At 35.6% G+C, this 22,184-nt stretch overlaps 1 protein-coding gene across 2 annotated transcripts in view; it reads right to left on the bottom strand.

Annotated features, from left to right (window-relative positions):
- The window catches only part of GKAP1 (G kinase anchoring protein 1), a 66,552-nt gene that overhangs the window by 24,324 nt on the left and 20,044 nt on the right, over window positions 1-22,184 (bottom strand). For both annotated transcript variants that reach the window (XM_007498915.2, XM_001368463.3), the window contains exons 5-6: window positions 12,891-12,968; window positions 10,305-10,437 (exon numbers count right to left, since the gene is read on the bottom strand). In XM_007498915.2, coding sequence (XP_007498977.1) covers window positions 10,305-10,437; window positions 12,891-12,968 — 211 coding nt within the window. The remainder of the gene's footprint in view (window positions 1-10,304; window positions 10,438-12,890; window positions 12,969-22,184) is intronic.

A 22,184-nucleotide genomic window follows, 5' to 3' on the forward strand; every position in this document is an offset into this window, starting at 1 on the left:
ATAGCTAGTATTTATATAGCACTTCCCATGAGCCAGTCATTGTGCTAAGCAATTTACAATTATTATCTTAGTTTATTCTCACAACTCATTTTACATTTGAGGAAATAGATCAAAAAAACTTGCCCAGGGTCACATAGTTTATGAAGTGTCTAAGACTAGATTTCAGCTCAAATCTTCCTAAATTCAGGTCCAGCACTATATTCATTTCATCACCAGATGCGTAAATAAAGCAAAACTACAAAAGAGGCAACATGGCATAGAAGACATTAAAGACTTTAAAAGTACCACTTCTGACACATATTGGCTACTTGAGCCTAAAATGTCAGTTCAGTGCCCCAAATAACTCACATACTACAAATTGCAAAGCAGTTTCTGAATAGGTTTCCTCACCAGGAGTTCCCTACACCCAATGAAATCACTGGTTGAAAATACAGTCTCTCTCTCTCTCTCTCTCTCTCTCTCTCTCTCTCTCTCTCTCTCTCTCTCTCTCTCTCTCTCTCTCTCTCTCTCTCTCTCTCTCTCTCTCATTCACAATGCTAAACTAAACACTATTAGAAATAGAAAGTCAGAAAAATTTAAAAAAAGTTTGTGTTTTTTTTTATCAGCTCTCCCCAAAAGCCAAGTATTATTTCAGTGGATAGATAGAACATTACCAAATTTAAAAATTTTCAAAAACACCTTTTTGTTCACTAATATCATGAGGGAAAGATTTCAAAATGTTCTAAAACCTGATTTTGGGTCCAAGTCTTAAAATTAATGGAATTACAAAATTTAAAAAACCCAATGAATTTACAGGATTATTTTTAACTGTCTATAGCCAATAAGCACAAAGCATTCACTAGGTGCTACAGTGCAGCAGTCCTGATCAGAGTTTGAGACACTCTATAGCAGCACTGGGGAAAGTTTTCAAGTTTAAGAGTGCAGAGGGAAAATTCAAGCTGTGAACCCAGGGCCAATATGCCTTAAGTAGGAGTTTCCTTCTAAGTAAGAGTTCCATAAGTTAATAAAATCACAGATCCAGGCCAAAAAAATGAATAGAAATTATAAGGTCTAGAGACTGAAAAGAACCTAACTGGTCATCTATTCTATCCCATAACTATAGGAATTCTTTCTACATTTCCACTAGGTTCAAGAATTAATAGCAGCCTCTCTTATTCCCCATGCAAATAAATGACTCAAGGAAAATGATTCTACTTTCTGGACAGCTAACAATAATTAGGAAATTGTTCCTTAAAAAAAAAATTACCTTAGAAACACCGAGGAAAAGCAACTGCCTGACTACAGCGGTTGAGGGGACAGGTCAGAGGAGAGATTCTAATGCAAATACTAACAACATGGCAATGGGTTCGAATCAAGAACACATGTGATACCCAGTGGCATCACGCGTCGGCTATGGGGGGGAGGAAAAGAAAATGATCTTTGTCTCTAATGAATAATGCTTGGAAATGATCAAATAAAATATTATTTAAAGAAAAAAAATTACCTTTCTGCAACTTTCACTCACTGCCTCTAGTCCTGTCTTCTGAGCAGTAATAGTAGAAAGCAGAAAAGTACAATCCATATGCTTAATAGCCTCTCAAGTACTTGGAAAATACCAATTATGTCCTACAGCAAAGTGATCTCTTTTCTAGGCAAACCACCAACAAATCCTTAGAAAGAATGGTTTTCTGAATCCTTATCATCCTAGCTGCTCTCTTCTGGGATTATTCCCACTGTTCTATGTTCTTCTTACAACCAGCATCTTATGATGGATTCAAGGTACAAAATGAAACATATATATCTTTGTACATGATAAAATTGTGGATTTGCTTTGCTTAATTTCTTGTTAAGAGTTTTCTTTTTTTACCCTAGGGTGGGGGTGGGGGTGTTAAAAAAAAAGATGGCCATAAGAAGTATATTAAAACATACTGAAGAGAAGTTTTGAAAGAAAACAGTATCTCCTTCTTCATTCTAAGGATCTGATGAAGAGATGGACCTTCCACTAAGGTCATCCCATCTTTGTTTCCTTGAGTCTGTCTCTTCTTATATTCTTGAGATCTGCAGCTCTTATTCCGATTCTCTTACTAGTTCTTCCATATTGCTTATTAACATGCCAAAGTTTTTCTCATCCTTAAAAAACCTTCACTAGTTCCTCTCTCCACTTTCTATCTGCTCACCAGATCTAGTTTCAGGTTTGAAAAGGATCAGATCTTCCTCTGACTTCTTGCCCTCTATCTCCTGCTTCATTGTCTCTCCTGAGAAAAGACTGTTAAAGGCCAAAGAAGTAATTTCCATCTATGAGGAAAAAAAAGGTAACAACCACCTCCTGCTGCCAGCCTGACCTTCCCACCAAAATGTAGAGAACCTCCAGTGAAAAGAGAAGCAACCTTCCCTTTGACCTCAGGCCTTCCATATCCTGCTACTGTTGTCCCTAGGGTAAAAAGGTAAGTCATTGAGAAGAAGACTTCTACCTTCTGCTACACAGTTCTCTCCCTAATTTCCAGCCTATGTGTCTTCCACACTATGTTCTACTTGTCTCCAGTTCAATCTCCAACCTCCTCTGAGGAGAGGTGACTGCTGCCTGTTAGCAATTTTCATTTAGTCATACCCTCTTCATTCCAGTGATTCTGAACCCTTACAAGTCATTGTTCAAACCCCCATTCCCTACCACCCAACTTTTTATTCCTATTCCCCACAACCCTTTTACCCTAGAGTTCTTTTTTCAATTCTGCTCATCATTTTTGTCATGCAGGGCATAAACTCTGCTGTCATAATTCTCTCATTTGAACTTCTTAGGAATAGCATACTATTGTTCCATGTACTCAACATCTCTTCAAGTGCTGGATCATTTTTCTTCATTTTGCAGTATTTATTCATAGATGCCTGAACTCACTTACTGGGTCTGAAGGCCATATTTCCTTCTGTTTACTGTTTTTCCTACTGATTCTAGGTCTTCTTGAAATTTTTAGGACTTTCACAGTCTACTCCTCTAACCCCCAATTCTTTATTTTCCTCATCACTCTGATTTACTCCCCTCCCAATGGTGAAATTGGGGACTGGAAAGTGATTTTTCCCACTTTGGGGAATATACAGTTCATCCAATAAGGTATATGTCCCAAATATCTTATAGTGGTCAGAACTGACCCCAGCCAAATGCTATATTCTTTCTCAGGCATGGTGGAGTTCTGCATAGTCACTCACATGCAAGGTGTCCTTTCCTGTTGAGCCATCCCATTGTGCTTCTCAATTCTCTAGCCAGGAAGTAGTAGATCAGAGCCTGTTTTCCCTGGCACTGAAATTCAGTGCTTTACCTCCTGGTTTCAGTCCCCAGCAAAAGGGTTCTGGCCAACATAGCTGTCAAGGTCCAAGCAAACTTCTACTGCCAAGGTCTCCCATGTGTGAGTGTAAAGCCCCCTACTCCCTTTTATGATTATAACAGTATTAGTCTTTATGGTCAATTTAATAACATAATCATTAGTCTTGAGTTAATAGCCAAATAATATAGTTTGCTTTATAAGAATTATAATCATTAGCTAAGAAAAATACAGTTTAAGATGGTATCAAATCTTATTTACAGGCACTTTGATTGTAAGCCTAAAACCACATCCTGCTCTTGGGTGCAAAATGACAGTCAAAGGGAAGTGTCAGTGCTACTCTTGGGTGCAAACTGAAATGCATCTAACTGCTGACTTCTAGTATTAAATCATAATTGTAAAGCAGAAAACAATTAGACCCTGACCCTTATTATAGAGGTCTTGGAAAGGCCAGAAGCATAGTTAACAACTACAGTGATTATTTTTGTACTTTACTGCTTAATCAGTACTTGCATCATTAATTAAGAACTGGCCATATGAAAGGTTTTACATTCATTCTATTTTTAATTTTGATTGTATTTTTTGTTACTGTGTCATCAGATTTCTCTGCATAAAAAAGGCTATCTCCTAAGGCTCAGGTCTCTGGTTCTGATCTTGACCAGAGTCTGGCTTTATTGTGAGACTGGCCACCTCTCAATAAACCTATTTAGCTTGGAGTTTTGTACTGGTGTGATATTTTCACCACACATGGCACTGGAAAGGAGGAGGGACTGTGGTGTTAGGAATGGGTTTTGATGTAAGCCTGTGTTTCATCTTTGAATCCGCTAGTGAAGCCTCGATCCCAGTAGTGTGAAGAAGTAGGCGAAGGATATTGAGTGAGCTCAGGGTCAGTGTCAGTTCTTGGGATTTAAAAAAAATTTCTTTTGGATTCTGGGTGACCTAAACAGCTGAAGTTACTTTACCTCTGCAGCAAAATTTGTTTTGAAGAAGTTTGAGAGATTGTGAGGATCAGAGACAATGTCTACTCCCCAATCTGGATACTACTCAATGTGACCCAGAAATCCTACCCCCAAATTACAACCAACAAACTTCACTTTATCCTAAACCGTTTCTTCTCCCATTCCTTCTTCCTTCAAGCTCTCATGGAAGTCTAGCTCCCCCCCCCCTCCCCCCCCCCCCCGATAATATAGTCTTCCCTGGTTCCACCTTCATTCATTCCCCTGGGCTGTTTCAGGTGGGCAAGTTAGAATACTCCTTACTCCCAAATGCCATTTCCAGGTTCTACTACTACCTCAGTTCACTTAGGAATCTCTCCTTGAAGGTTCATGCTATGTGTATCTACTACCCAGTCATCATCTATAGATATCCAGGTCACTCCCCTTTCTTTCTCAATAAGTTCAGTATCTGACTCATAGTTTTTCTCTCCTCTCAACTCCTGCCTCATACCTGACTCAAAATGCATAATGACTCTCTCTTAAATACCCTAACCCCTCGGTTCCTCAATCTACTCACTTCCTATGACCTACTGCATAACCTCAGCCACATACAAAGATGGTCATACCTTTGATCTTATCATCATCTACAAAGGTATTTTCACATTCAAGAATTTTGAAACCCTCTTATCTGAATGTCAATTGGATTTCCATCTCTCCCTCTGCCTTCTCTTACCAAATTCATCCACATCATACCTTCAATGTCTCCCCTTCTCATCCAGCCACTTTCTCCTACTTCCCTCTTTTTGGTTTCCTGGACAATCAGTTCAGCTGTACATTGTTCTTTTTTAACCCTTACCTTGTGTCCTGCCTCCCAAACCTTATTTCATGACTCAGAATCAATAACCCATATTGGTTCTACAACTGAAGAGTGGCAAGGGCTAGGCAATGGGGGTTAAGTGATTTGTCCAGGGTCACACATCTAGGAAGTGTCTAAAGCCAGATTTAAACCCAGGACCTCATGTTTTTAGGCTCAGCTCTCAATCTACTAAGCCACCAAGGTACCACCCCTATCTTCTTAGAATTGATATTAAGTATTGGTTTCAAGGCAGAAGAATGGTAAGGGCTAGGAAATGGAAGTTAAATGACTTGCCTAAGATCTAGATAGGAAGTGTCTGAGAGCAGTTTTGAACCCAGGTCCTCTTGACTCCAGGCTTAGCTCACTATCAACTGATCTACCTATCTATTCTTTGTTCTCTTTTTGTGAGTCCCTAGATCCCTTAAAATATCATTGATTGCATCTTGCAAAGCCTCATCATGTCTCCTGACATGTCAACTTTACTCCTATAGGTGATACTGTGTTCTGATTGAGTTCACTACTAATTTTTGATACACAACCTCAACTGACCACTTAGTGTACATAGACAATCCTCCTACCACCTCTTTTATTAACTCTTTATCCCTCTCTCTCTATAGGGGCTCTTCCAAACTTTTTCATCCCTCCTCAGATCTCCTATGGCTCCCCCTTTCCCCACCTTACCTCCATTTTTTTTTAAACCCGTACCTTCCACCTGAGAATCAATACTACGTATTGTTTCCAAAGAGAATAGTAAGAACTAAGCAATGGGGGTTAGGTGACTTGCCCAGGGTCATACCGTTAGGAAGTATTCACATCAAATTTGAACCCAGAACCCCTTGTTTCTAGGCCTAGTTCTATCCATTGAGCCACCTAGCTGCCCTACCTTACCTCCTATTTTAGAGGAAAAAAATTTTACACCCCCCCCCAAAAAAAACTCAAACCTCTCCTCTCCTCTCTGATGCTTTTTTATACTCCCTCTTCTCTCTCCCATTTCACATGAAGTAGCCTTACTCTTTACCAAAGCTAGTTCTTCTGCCTGCATAAGTGACCTTCTTCCATCCGATCTCTATCAGAGTGCCTTCTCATCCTGACTCTCTCATATTTTCAATCTCTCCCTAACTTATTTTCTCCTTCCATACTGCCTACAAACATGCATACAAACATTCCTTCATCTTCTAAAAACTTACTTGATCTTTTCATTCCTTACTATTGTTTTTTATAGCTTAACTCCTTGAAAAGTCCATCATGAAGGTGCCTCCACTGTATCTCCTCTCTTCTCAACCTCTTATAATCGAGTTTCTGACCTTATCATTCCACCAACATGGCTCTTTCAAATGATCAATGACCCAACTCTCAGCTGTCAAATCCAGTGGTCTTTTCTCAGTCCTCAATCTTCTTTGCCTCTCTAGCCTTTGACAATATTATCACTCTCTTTTTGATACTCTTTTCTCTCTAGGTTTTCCAGACACCACTCTTTCCTGGTTCTACTCCTATCTGACCATTCCTTTTCTGCCTCTTTTTCTAGATCATCCAAGGCATCTAACCATATATTTCTCTCAGGATTCTGTCCTGGACCCTATTATCCCTCTCTACTACTTCACTTGGTAATCTCATTGACTGCCATGAATTTAATTACAATCTCTGAACTGATGATTCTCAAATTTACCTGCCTTTCAGACATTTCAAAATGGATGGCTAAGAGACATCTCAAACATGTCCAAAATGGAATTTATTATGTTTCCTTCAACTCCCAGTCCCCTCAACTTCCTTATCCTAACCATCCTCCCAGTTACCCTGGCTTACAACCTAGATGTCATCCTCAATTTACCATTATCTCTCATCTCCATTTCCAATCTGTTGCCAAGGCTCATTGACTTCACATTGCCATCATCTCTCAAATATCTCCCTTTTCTTCTTTGATACTGCTACCACACTGGTGCGGGACTCTGACTACTGCAAGATCTGCTAGTGGGTTTGCCTGTCTCAAATCTTTCCCCATCCCAATCCATCTTCCCTCAGCCCATCAAAGTAATTTCCCTAAAGTACAGGTCTGATCAGGTCACACCTCTACTCAATAAACTCTGGTGACTGTCTTTTGCCCCCAGGATCAACAACAAAATACTCTTCCTAACCTAGCCCCCCTCCTACCTTTTGCATCTTCTTACACCTCATTCCCTACCTGATATGCATCCCATTAAAATACTTAATCTCTGTTCCAGGCATTTTCTCTGGTTGTCTCCTATGCCTGGAATACTCTGCCTTTTCATTTCTGTCTACTGACTCCTCCAGCTTTCTTAGGTCCTAATTAAAATCTCATCTTCTACTGAAGTCTTTACTTAACTCTGCTTAATTCTAGTGCCTTCTTTCTGTTATTTCCTATTTATCCTACATATAGTAGAGATTTCATTGCTTTTTAGTTTTTCCACTAGACTGTGAGCTCCCCAAGGACAGGAACTATCTTTTGCTTCATTTTGTATCCCCAGTGTTTATCACATTTTATTGTTGTTCGGGCATTTCAGTTGTGGATGACTTTTCATGAATGCATTTGGGGTTTTCTTGACTAAGATCCTAGAGTAGTTTACCATTTCCTTCTCCAGTTCATTTCACAGATGAGGAAACTGGTGTAAAAAAGGTTAAGTGACTTACTCAGAGACACAAGATAGTATCTGAGGTTGGATATTGTATAAATGGAGATTTTGAATCCTAGACTTCAAACCCCAGAAGTCCTTGGTATTTCCCAGAATTCCCTATAATCTCACCTGAGTCTCCACCTGGGTGAGATCACAATTAGTATTTAACTGGCAGTAACACCTCCCAAGGGCTGGCTCAGCCATTGCAATGATGTAGGAAGTATAGATACTAAATTTAATTTTTACAATATGAACTTGGGTCTTCCCAAGTCTAGACTTAGCACTGTGCTACCTAGCTACTCTGGCCTAGCATAAAGCAGTAGCTTAATACTGTAAATTATTACTGACTACTATATCTGCTAGTTATTACCTCACAAATCTTCTGTAGGTATCTCTCAAGGCTCTGTCCTGTGCCCTATTCTTGCCTCCCTCTATATGCTTTACTTTGGTGATCTCAACAGTTCCCATGAGCTCAACTGCCATATCTATGCAGATGAGCTATAGATTCATCCCTGACCTTAAGTCTCATATTACCAACTCTCTCTTAGATATCCTGAAATGAATATTCTACTGGAACCTCAAACTCAACATGCCTGAAACAGAACCAATATGTTTTCCTCAAAATCTGCCCCTCTTTCAAATTTCCTTATTACTACCGAGGACATCATAACCTTTCCCAGGTACGCAGGCTGGCAAACTAGGCATCTTCCTCTCACACTCATTCCACATTTCCAATCTGTTGCCAAGTCTTGTTGTTTTTACCTTCACAACATCCCTCCTATACATTATTTCCTCTTCATTCATACAACCATCACCATGATGCAGGTTCTCATTTTAAGCTTGAACTATTGCAAATGGTCTGCTGATTGATCTCCTGATCATAAGTCTCTCCCCCCACTCCAGTGGATCCTCTACTCAGCTGCCAAAGTGATTTTCCTAAGCTCAATTCTGACAATATCAACCCCCTATCACACCTATTACTTACTCAACAGCAGTTGCTTCCTATTACCCCAAGGATCAAATATAAAATTCTCTGAATTCAAAGTCTTTCACAACCTGGTCCTTTCCCACCATTCTGGTCTTTTAACATTTTACTTCTCAGTCGGTGGATTCTAAGATCTAGGGACACAGGATCTTCTTGCTGTTCTTCACCCAAGATACTCTTTCAACTGTATACCTTTTCCATTGGCCATCCACCATGCTTGACATGCTTTTCCTTTCTCACTTCTACTTTCTAGAATTTTTACTTCCTTCAAGGCTCAACGCAAACTCCACTTTTTACAAGAAAAGCCTTTCTTGTCTTCCTTACTCCCTCATCTTCAGCTAGTACCTTCCCTTTGGAGTCACCTCCCATTTACACTGTATAAGCCTTATATGTTTGCAGCTATTTACATGTTATGTCTTCTCTTAGAATTAGGTTCCTGGAGGCAGTGACCCTATTTTTTACTTTATTTGCACCATTAGTGCTTAACCACAGTACCTTATAAATATTTGTTGATTGACTGAAGCCCTTAGGTGGTAATGATCTCTTTCCACTTTTTCTTTTAAACCCTTATGTAACTCACCCAGGGTCACACAGCTAAGGGTGTCTGAGGTCACATTTGAACCCAAGCTCTCCCATCTCTAGGTCTGGCTCTCAATCCACTGAGTCACCCAGCTGCCCCCTCTTCCCATTTTTAAATTCACAAAATTTGACTTTACTGTCAAATGAACTTATCAAAGGATATTGTGAATTATACTAATATAGATTGCTTTCTTATCCGCAGATTAAATGTTCCTTGAGGGATGAGATTCTGCCTTACAAAAATTTTGTACATCCTGCAGCACCTGAGCATAGTGCTCTGCATATTACAAATGCTTTTAATAAAAGTCTGGTGTGTATTATAAAATATCCTACACTTTTTACTGAGTTTACTGCTATGACGTTATTAGCAAGGGCAGAACAGATACTTGTGTTTTTAAGACTAGGTTAATAGTAGATAAATAAACCTCTTTATGTATAAACACAGCACATCTGCTAGCATCTATACTATTTCATGCTGGGTTTACCACTTCCTGTATTAAAAATGATGTGGTTTTTTGGTTTTACTTCAAAACCACAGTTGGGTGACATAATTCCTCTCTGTATCCATCAGCCAAAAGTTAAAACACCATTAAGGTAGTATATCACAGAGACTTTTTTGGTGAAGTTTTATTTTAAAACTAGCTATTTTAGTGTGTTCTATCCCAAGATAACTTGAGGAAGAAGTTGATAAGTACCAGATAAAATATTTAAGTTATTTTAGGCTAATACAACAAATGTGAAGTGAAAGGAAAAAAATAAATGTATCTTAGGACAGATAAAAAAATTTAAGAAAATAAATACTAAAGCATTTTGTTTTAGAGTGTTAAATTATTTGAATATTTCAAAATGGGTTTTAGTTTATATAGAAAATGCTTTTTAAAAATGCAAATAGTTTATATAGAAACAAAATTTATGTTTTGGGAAAATTCAGGAAAGTATTTTAAATGGGTATTTTAGTCACAGAAGAAACTAAAAAGACCAAGACTTTAAACTCTGAATGTTTAATTCACATAAAATAATCCATACCTATATTTGCTTCTGATTGAAAGTCTTTCAGCGACACTGTGAGTGGTTTGTCTTTCCCTTGATGATTCTTTCTTTTTTCTTTCTTATTCATACCTTTTGATTGAGGTGAAGCATTTTCAACATTTTCATATTCCTGAGATGGATCAAGCACAAAAAAAAAACTGCACTAATTTTACTTTTCAAATTCCATTAATCAATTTGTAATTTGGTTATCACTAAGCTCCTATGATTCCAAGAGAAAGAAAAGTACTATAAGATGAATTTTACCTTGGGCTTTAAGAGTGACGGACCCTATTCCAATACCTGTTGTTATAGTTGGGTTTTTTTGACAGGTTTGCTGGAAAAAAAATTAATCTCCAAAATCACAAAGGTATTATTAGGCATAAAAGAAAAGTATTTTCTTGACATAGTGTCTTAAAAGAATAACAGGTAGGCTGCATGAATCACTTACTGATTTCTTCAATATCAAGAGAAAGAGGAGGGAAGAGAACAATTTACACAATGACTATAATAATGTAAAGAAAAACAATTTTGAAATACTACTGAACTTTGATCAATGTACGTGAGCAATCATGACTTCTGAAGGTTAATGATGATAAAACAAACCACTCAATCTTCTGGAAGAAAGGTGATGGGACTAGAAGCACGGAATGAGACATACAATTTTCAAACATCACTTGGCTTGACCACATTTATTTGTTATAAGGGAGGGTTCCTTTGGGAGGATGGCTGAATTAGTGGGTCATGATAGAGATGCAAAAAACAAAAACAAAGAAAAGAGCATCAATAAAACATTAAGAATAACACAAGAAAAGTAAAAGAAGTTCAGAGGGGAACACCAAAAGGACAGTTGTTACAATGTTGAATTTAATAAACACTTAAAAAAACCCTCAAACTGTATTAACAAAAATTCTCAGTTTCATATACATTTTTTTTGTTTTCTTATTGTATACAGAAAAGCTCATATTCATGGATACTTATAAAGTTTATAATAAAAAAGAAATCTAAATTTAAAAATAAAACAAAACCAAAAAATCAAGGAAGGCCTCCATCATGTTAGGTGGACCCACTGTGGTGAATTTATGGGAGGACATGGAAAAGACACACAGGATGGACAGTCATAGATGTTTTGTGATCTGCATTGTACAAGGGAACATCCAAATCAATAAAATACAGATGCATTTTTATATTAAGTTCTATAAAATTAATGGCTGAGTCTTGAACTAGTTGTTGCTTAAAAAGCTGCCTTTCTTACTCACTGTTGTCTTATCAAAAATTACTATTTTTTTTTACTGCAAATTTTTTTTTTTAATTTTACTGCAAATAAAACAAAAAACAAAAACAAAAACTGAATTTGTGTACTGGATCTAGAGTTCTACCACGAAAAAGACCATATTTTATAGATTCATTTACTCACTAATAGACTTAATACATATGCATACATATAAAACACCACTAAGGCTTCAGCTTTAACATTTAGTCATTCATCTAAAAGGAAGAAATCAATAATCTATCATGTTTTACTTGTTAATTGGAATTAGAAGCTCTTTGGAGAAACCTGTCTATTTAAGTAATTAAATCAGTATAGTCGTTTTTCCATGTAATTTTAGCAAATGTTTATGTCTAAATGTCAATGTAACAAGAGTATTACAGTAAATATATTTATTAGAAGGACAAGGATATGGAAAATGAAAGTAGAAAGATTTTAAATGAATTTTCATTTTTACAACTAAGGTTTAATTTAATCTTTTTCTCTAAAGTGCCAAAGAGAAAAGTTATCTATGTTGAACTTAAGATTCCTCTCTTTTCCTCAGTCTCAGATACAGGGATGAATGGACAGTTAAGTGGATTTTTAAAAGCAAGTAAGGAGAGCAAGCAGCATAGTCAATGGATAAGAAGTCCCCTAAGTTATTAGGAGGTTAGCTATATTCAAAGAAAAACGGTTTTACAAAGGTTACTTTTTTTAAAAAATGAGAAAAATTAAGTCAATTTAATATGAGAAATGCACAGTTTAAAAAATAGTTTATGCCAAGCTGATCGGTAATAATCTTCTTTTTAAAAATACTTCTGCACACACCAAAAGCTTCTTTTAAAAAGTTTAGCTCTAAGAAGCATGTCTACACATTGTCTAATATTAAAGATCAGTGACAGTTATAAAATTCGGAGCCCCAAAGGCAAAATATGAGAAAAGGCTTCCTTGCCCTTTGTTAAATGCAAATGAAAGGGCCCACCAGCAGAGAGGGGTCTCCTTTTTTCTGAAGTTCCTATATAGAAACTGCTCGTGCAGCATCATTTTGTGCCTCTGTTCAAAAATGCAGATAATTTTTTTCAAAAATTTAAATTATTTACTTTCCTTTAAGAGTAATAGCATTGAAAGAAAAAAAGTTTATTAAAATTACCAAACAATGCTCCATTTACCCTTCTTCATTCTCTCTAAAAATCTTAGGAAGAATGAGAACATCTATAATAATAGTTTGCTATAAAAGAATTGACTTTTAAAGTTCAATTTAAGATGAGAATCTGATGGTCAAAGCTTTAATATTAGACATGCATTTCTAAAATCTGCAGCTGAATTAATGTAAATACCTTTTTGTGTTCTTCATATTCTAGTTTGCTTAGCAACAATGCCTTTTCAAGATCAGCTTCAAACATTTCAGATGTCAACTGAAGGTAAGGAAAGAGAGACTTATGATTAAGTCAAATGTCAATAGTAACATTACAAATTGTACAATATGTCCAATGTACATGTCCAATGTGCAATATGTACATGTACAATGTAACAAATGCCCAGGTAAATTCAACATTTATTCAATGCTTACAATTTGCATGGCACTATAAATGTGTATAAAAAAAGGGTAAAAGTGTGTAAGATTAGGAAGCAAATAGTTAAGCATAAAGGGAGAAAAAACAGAGAGAAGAGAATTCTCCCAAAAGGATTACGCTAATTAGTCAAGATGACTAAAATATAAGTACCTATATTTTATCAAAGAAAACTATCAAGGGAAAAAATTTCCAAATTTGATATATGCTTTCCCACCTTGGCTATCAATGAGTTGACAGTGAGGTCAGGTATATAGTCTTGACCTCATTATTAAATTTAAAACAATAAAACAGAAAGCCTAAAAATAAACCGTTTGTCCAAAGCAATGACAATTAAGTTAATGATGACATGGGAATAGGGGAGAACAATTTGCCTCTGGCTTAATTAATTTGTGACCCTGGCAGGTCATTTTGCTTATTATCTGTTTCAATTTCCTCACCTGGAAGAGATGGCCTTTCATGCCTCTCCTAGCTCTAAATTTATGGTATTAACTTTTATTATGTAATATATTATTTCAAAAGACCTGTAATTTAATAATTGTGGACATTTTCTTCATCTACAAATACAGATCACAACTCCACCACATCTTAACAGATGGTCTTTGGCCATTTATTATAGGGGGGAAAAATCATCCAGTAATCACTCCTCTGGTGTGGTCCTCAAGCAACAGGCACACATATGTGACCCAGTATCTTCTAGAACCTCTAACAAATTAGCATAGTCTTTGACAATGTAGAGTTTCTTTTACACCCATTACAAGGCATAAGAGTAGGACTTTAGTGGAGCATATAAAGCATTGCTTAAAATCACTCAAAAGAATAGTTTTAGTCTGATGACCAACTGTGTTATCCAAGGTATATATCACAGGCACAGAAAATTTTAAACATTATTTCTAATTATAAGAAGTGATTCTCCCATACTATCTCTACGCTTCCTTATCACTCACTATCTTGACTTTCTACAATTTTTCTCTCACTCTCTTTGCTAAAGCTATAGTAATATTAGCTCTTCTACTTAATGTGTGTACTATGAGCAAGTCACAACCTCTGGGCCCTAGTTTTCTTATCCATAAGATGAGAAGTTTGGACTGGATGATTTCTAAGGTCTCTTTGTAGTTCTACAGCCTTTGATTAATTTTCTTGCCAATTATGTTGCCATACATTTCTATAGTTCTTTAAGGATTTCAAAGTCACTTTTTCATAACAACCCTGTAAAGAACATAATGTAACAATTATTATCATCATTTACAAAGAAACTGAGGCTCAAAGGGTTGAAATTATCTCCCCAAGATCACACAACTTGTAAATGCCAGGCAGGATCTGAATCTATTTCTCCTCACTTTAAGATGATCACTTTTACCACTCCAGAGATGCCTTCCTTTAACAATGCTCATGATATAATAATTTATATGCCTTTAATTTTTATATCATGGTAAATTTCTGGATAAATACTCCCTTATTACCTTCAACTCCAGAAATAAACTCTCTCATAATAAAGAAAAAGTTAAATGAAAGTAATCTAAAAACTCTGACAATAGATGCAATATTTTACACTCTTTAGTCCTTGCCTCTAAATAAAGGACCAATATTGTTTTCCTCTGTTTATATTACTTTAGTCATTGTGTATATTGTTCTTCAAGTTTTGCTTACATTTCCCTATGATCAGTTCACATTGAACTTTTCTAGTTTCTCTGAAATAAATCTTTTATTCATTGTTTCAAATTGTATAATAGCTCATTACACGCCTCTGTCACAGTTTGTTCAGTCATTCCCAAATAAATGGACACCACTGTTTCCAGTTCTTTGCTACAACAAAAAATGCTATATTGTGCCATACTGAATCTTCCCTTCTTTGATATTCTTGGGGTATATGCCCACTAGTGAACAAATTGCTGGGTGAAAAGGTATGAACCTTTTGTGACTCTTCTTGACTATTTCCTAACTTTTCCCCAAAATAATTATACCATTTTTAACTCTAGTAGTACATTAATATGTATCTTCCCATAGCTTTTTCAACATTAGTTCTGGTTCTTTCCAACTTTGTCAATTTGCTGGTGTGAGGTTAATCTTAAGAATTGTTTTAATGTCTATTTTTTATTAATAATTTGGAGAATGTTTTTTATAGAATCATTAATGATACACAATCCTTATTTTAAAAACTATTCATATCCTTTGTCCACTTATCTATTGGGGAATGACTCAGTCTTCTATATTCATATCAATATTTTTAGATAACAGACTTATTAGTGATAATGCAAAGAATCAAACCCCATCCCCGTTTAGCTGGTAATTTTTCTTTTTTCTATCTATACTACTTTTGTTTATAAAAAAACTTTTTAAATAACTGAAATTGTATACTCTGCATTTTATACAAAATTTTATCACTACAATAGTTGTGAAAGATACCTCCTTGGGTTCTACATGTGTTTTTAAAAATTATATAATTATGTAGTTTGTACATTCTTGTAGAAATTATTAAGGTATATGGCCCAAGATGTTAGACTAAACTAAATTTGTTAAACTGCTTTGTAGTTTCCCCAGCAGCCTTACAAAAAACAAAGGTTTCTGGTTCCATCCCCTCCTCCCAAATAATTTGATATTTTGGGATTTATTAAACACTAGATTTTTTTCTGGTTCTTATTTTCCTAGACTGTTCCACTGATCTACTTTTCAACTACTACTAAATGGCTTTAAAGATTACTGCTCAAAATTACCCCTTTCATGCCTACTATCTTCTCTCTAATGACTTTTTTCATTCCTTATTATCAATGATAGTTCATAGCATTTAACATTGCTGATATATAAAATTAAAACTGCCTCCCAACTTAAGCCATTTGGATGAAAAATATCAGTAATCTGAAAAATTCTTGAGGGAGATATTTTTTGCTTACATATTTGTGTTACATGCATTAGATATGATAGAAGAATGTATAAGAAGATTTATATAATCTGCAGTTTCCATAGGGATCTTTGTATTTTATAACAGAATCTGTAAGGCAATCATTCTTATTTTAGCTAATTCTGAAATACCATTTTACAACTGCATGCTTAGATTGATGTTCTCTATGTTCAATTATTTGTAAAATCTGCTGCTAATTTTAGCATGTCAATCCAGGGCAAGAAAGTACTGTGCTCTGGCTTCTAAAGGAATTTAAGTAGCTACTTTCTTAAACCTTTTGAATATTCCTACTCCTTCACAAATGTAAACCAATTGTAGTAATTCCTACTTCAGCAGATATCTTTACTGGACTCAAGTTTTAAGGAAGCTAATTTAACAAGATAGGAGTCCCACATAACAGGTCCAATATGCTTTTGTTATCCTTTCATGTAGTATCCAGCACTTGTTTTAGTTATCTACTGGGAGGAAAACCTCATTCTATTATTTTATAAATGACAAAGATGGGATAACCCACACATATATAGGGGTAATATGTGTAAGAAAGGGATATATTTTGAGGGCAATCAGCAAACTGAAAGAGGAGAGGATACCGACTGAGTTCTACAAAATCTTTTTTTCCCCCTTCAAACCCTTACCTTCTGACTTAGAATCAACACAGTAAGTATATTGTGTCCAAGGCAGAAGAGAGGTAAAGGCTAGGCAACTAGGATTAATTGACTTGCCCAGGGTCACACAGCTAGGAAATAATCTTGGACCTCCAGTCTCTAAGCCTGGCTCTCAAACCACTGAGCAACCCAGCTGCACCCTCTACAAAATCTTTAAGGGAATTCTTCTCTGTACTGAAGTATACTTGATGAAAATATGAGAGAACACATAAGCTCTTACAAATTGATTTTTCATAGCAGATAGCCTTATATTTCCCAAACTGACCAAAATGTACAGACTACAAGATCCCATTGCATCGTTAAAAGTATCTTAAGGATCAATCTGCCATGCATATGTTAAACCATTGAAGATTCCTTGATAGATATTATCATAAATATAGTTTTGTTCAATCCTCTAACTATAAATTATCAAGCAAGGCACAGGAGATATATGCTTATGTGGCAGCTTCTGTTCAACTATGACAGCCACAGCTAATTTAATGCCTAGTTGTGGGGGTTGCTATTACTTTTAATATAAAAAAGTATTCTTCCCCCTGAATTTTTGCACTTGCCCTCTTTCCTTTGCAAGGCCTTACATTTAGACTAATAAATCATAATGACATGTAGATGGGTTGTACTTTTAGAGCAATGATCCATATTGATGAGATCACAATCCCATTTAAGTACTGAAGCTTGGATGGACCAAGAGTCTGTGATAGTACTTTTTAAACAATTTATAGGGAAATAGTATTGTCAGTCCCTTAACACACTGGAAATATAATTTGACTTGGGTATGTACAAACAAAGGCATACCAATTTTCAGCTGAGAATATGATCTATAATATGATCTATAAAAATGTAGTACTTTCAAGTTTTCTTTTGTCCTTGAGTAAAATTAGCACATTTTCAAAAGTGTTCAGAAGTCAGAATATTATTCCAAAGATCTTAAAAAAGTAACCTTAAAATACAATTTCTGAAGATCACTGATGAAGCACACTATCCCATCTTCTAAGAAAAGATGAACTCAAATTGTACAATGAAAACAAATCTTTAGACAGACAATGCAAGAAGAATCTATTTTGTCTGAGTATTTGTTACAAAGGTTTTGTTTTAATTTTTCTCAGTCTGTGGAAATGACATGAAGAAAATGAGAGGAGCTAGAGATAAGTTTGCCAAAACAAAAGAAGAGTCAAGTGAAATATTTTTGAAAGATGAGAATATTAGGAAGGACAGAAGGAAACAGATAAGAGGAACAACTTTGAAAGTAACATATTTATATACTTACAAAGAAAAGCAAGCTCTATATGATAGAGATTTGTCGTTGCACATACAACTTTCTCTTTCTATTCTGCTATGTATACAGTAGTATTCATGTTAACAAGTTTAGAATTTTTTTGGGAATAAAAAAAGGGTTAAAACAACCCCACCCCCTCAGTTGATTTAGAAGAAAGAGTCACATAATCGGATTCAAAGTAGATAGATGACTTCTCTGAGGCAGGAAGGAGGGGGGTACACATTTCAGTGAATAGGGTTATGAGTAAGTCAGGAAAACTGAGTTCAGTCCTGCCTCAGGCATTTATTAGCTATACAACCCTTGGCAAGTCATTTAACCTCCCTGGGCTTCTTGTTTCCTTATCTCTAAAATGATATGGTTGGATTTGATGGCCTCTAAGGTCCCTTTTGGTTCTAAAATCCTATGGCCCAATGAGCATCTGACCAGTTATAACCAGCAGGACATTTTAAAGAATGATGTTGCCACAATTACTAAAAAAAAAATCTAAATACTCTCATACTATAATGGCCAACCTTGGCCCTAAAGAAGAGATGAAAAATGTCCCTCCCTCCTTTCTTTGCAGAGGTGGGAAACTATGGGTATGGAACAATGATACCCTCGGATTTGGTTATGCTGCTGTTGTTGGGTTCCTCCCCAACTAAATTAATTCCCTCCCCCTTGCTGTATTTTACATTGTTACAATAGGGAAGAAAGGAAGGATGTATTTGGAGGATAAAAATTAAAACTCCATTTTTTTTACAATATTGCTAATCTCAGTTATTAAAAAAAACAACAAAGAACACCTCTTTTTGGAGATATGCATATTAAAACAACTATGTGGTTCTTCCTCACACTTATCAGCATGAAAAAAGAAAAGAAATAAAATGTTTGGGAGGGGTTTTGGGAAAACAGGTACAATAGTAAATTGCTGGCATGACCGATTTGATTCAGAAAGTCAGGAAAGCAATTTGGAACTAGGCATAAGTCAAGTCACCAAACTTTGCACATTCTTTGATCCAGCCATACCACATAGGGATGTATAATTAAATATTTATAGCAGCTCTTCCAATGGTAGCCAAAAACTGGAAACTAAAGGTTAGAATTAGGATCATATTTAGGTTAAACAAATTGTGATAAGACAAATATAATAGAATATTCTTGATGCATGAGAAATGATGAAATGGACAATTTTAGAGGAAACTAGGAAAACCTTTATGAACTTATATAGAATGAAATGAAAATTAGGCAAATAATTCATATAAATAACATCGCAGAGAAAAACAACTCTGAAAGACCTTAGAACTCTAACCAATACAAGGATAAACATGAGTCCAAAAGAATGTAAATGAAACATGCTGCTCACTTTTTGAAAGGGGGGGTGAAATGAAAATGAATAAAGAGACCTACATTTTCAAACGGCTAATGTGAGGATTTGTTTTCCAGATTATATAGATGCACACAGATTTTTAAAATTCGTTTAACAGGAAGAGTACCAGAGAGTAATAAAAAATACTTGTGATATGTACTATAGTTGAAACTGGCCAAATCACTTAGCCTTTCAGTAGTTGTAGCAACTCTTAAATTTAGAGAAGGTGTCTACCTTCACTGATAGATGAACACCTCTATCTTAGCTAAAGCAAAGGTTCAGGCCCCATCCTCATCTCCTATAGTATAGTAATAGGTGACAAAATGGATAGATTTGCTATAGGGAAGGGACAGAAAAGGACCACTGATTACTTGGAGCTATAAATCAGGTATAGAGGAAGCAATGATTTTGGTGGAAGCAGGAAGGCAGGACAAGTCATTAGCTTCACATTACCCTGCCATTCCTATATAGAGTTCCAAAATAATTTTCATGACATGTTGGAAGTTTAGAACAATTTTCTTACACCAACCAAAATAAAAGCAAAAACAGGTTATGGCTTAGATGTGACCAATCCTTTGTGGGGCAGAAGCCTTTGTGACACTTGGATAAATCACAACCTGTCTAGGTCTCAGTTTCTTTATCTATAAAATGAGTCACAAAAAATCTCTAGCCATGGGTTTATGAACTGATAACTACTCTCAATGTCTAGTAATTCATGAAGGGCAAATGATGCCACCAGAAAGAACCAAAGAAGGGTAGCTAGGTAGCTCAGTGAATTGAGAGCCAGGTCCACAGATGAGAGATCCTGGGTTCAAATCTGGCCTCAGACACTTCCTAATTGTGTGACCCTGGGCAAGTCACTTGACTCCCATTGCCCGGCCCTTACCACTTTTCTGCAACAGTATTGATTCCAAGACAGAAGGTAAGGTTTCTTTTTTGTTTGTTTGTTTTTTAAAAGAAAGAACCAAGGAAGCACTGCTAATGATTTTGATGTCCTAGGCAACAAAATGAATCTTAGAGCAAAGGTATTTTTAAAACCAATATTGATTAAAAGTAGGGGATTAAAAAATTCAGAAAGTGAAAAAGACTAAAAATGATGAAATATGACAACTGGATTTATGTTCTTAGACATAGATTAAAAAACAAGAATGATGGACTATTGTCAAGGGATAGAATGAGCCTGACAACTATTAAATACCACACTTGTCTAACTTATAAATATAATCAACTGAAAGAGAAGGGAGAAAATTGCATAGATCTGAGAAGCCTCATACAATGGAGAGTAGTAAAAGCATAGGAAGAGAAGATGGGTAATTGATGGAAGACAAAAGCCAAGAAGAGACTTGACAATGAAATACATGGTTCAGATGTGCCTAAAGTATGAGTTATAAATAGATGAACTAATAGTAAGAAGAAAACTTAATATTTTGGATATCACAGACAGTGAACAACAGATTCAAAACTGCAATTTGGTTATTAAAAAGTATACTTTATGCTTAAAAGGGACAAAACAGGTAAAATTAACCTTAATAATGTATACTCATGAGGAAATCTAGGAACCTGAACATAGCAACACATTAGAGAAATCTAGGTAAGGAATGATAAAGAGAGACACAACTGTAGTAATACATTAGAGATCCCCTGGAAAGGAAGAATGAGATGATTAGCATGGGAAACAATCACAAATCTGGCATAGAAGGCTAATATCAAAGAAAGAAAATAGACTTCAACTATATGGATTATATAGTTGGTTTCTGATTTTCTGCCAAAAGCAAGACAGCAGGTGATATATTTGTGAACTGTCTAAATTATTATTTTTATCCTTCAAAAAGTTGTAAAACAAGAGGTAATTCTAACAATTAAGTGGTAATTGTTGCTTAAGTTGGCATTAACAGGAACCTTGGAAACAAAAGACTACTCTATCATGGAATTTGTTCTAAAAAGGAAGAAAGTCAGGCATAATGCAGTATGTGCCCTTGATTTTATAGGGTTCAACTCTGAAGGGTCAAGAGAGTATCCAAAGGATTAATTAATATATTACAAGTAAAGATGGACTATTAGAAAAGAGAAACTCAAAAATTAAAAGTATGAATGCCCAAGAACAATGGTAAAAAATGAGTGCATAGAAAACATCTTGACAAACTCATATTAGAAAGAGATGTGTGATAGAAAGACAACTAACTTAGGATAAATATAAATGAGTAACATGATCCTATTAGTGTCAGGAGTGCTAAAACCCAGAATGAACCAAGTCCAGCAAAGAATGGCAAGGACATCAAAGAAAGTTTTATATAGCCAACTTGGAGAAAAGAAATGGAACAAAGAAGGGACTGCTACTTGGAGCAGACAGGATAATGATAAAATGGATAGCAATAAAGAGGTTCTAAAATATTAAACTCTTATTTTGTTTTTGTTACTCACAATGAAGAAAATGAGAAGCTAACTATATCTATATAAGGTATAACTATCCCCCTCCCCAAATATACGTACCAAAACTTTTATTTCCATGAGTACTGATCCATTCACAAGTATGACTTACTCAAAACATTTTGGAATTGGAGAGGGCAAGAGGAAAAAAGAAACTGAACTGCCCTAATAGGCTACAGTATTCTTTAGTATATCCTCGATGAAGCAAAACTTCATTCTTTGAAGATGGATTTTGTTTTTATAAAAAGCTACAAAGCAATCAGATCCAAGTATATGGTTAGAGATTATAGTGCCAACCTTTTTTTGATAAAATGATTAAAAATTAATCAGTCAAATTTCTAAACTAGTTAGTAACATCCTTGTGATAATAATTTCAAAGGGCACTGAGAAAAAATCTAAAATAGTATAATATCCTCATGTGACCTTAGAACCAGTATGTCCCCCAGCCTCA

The sequence above is a fragment of the Monodelphis domestica genome, chromosome 7 (genome assembly GCF_027887165.1).
Source record: "Monodelphis domestica isolate mMonDom1 chromosome 7, mMonDom1.pri, whole genome shotgun sequence".
Taxonomy (NCBI): Eukaryota; Metazoa; Chordata; class Mammalia; order Didelphimorphia; family Didelphidae; genus Monodelphis; species Monodelphis domestica.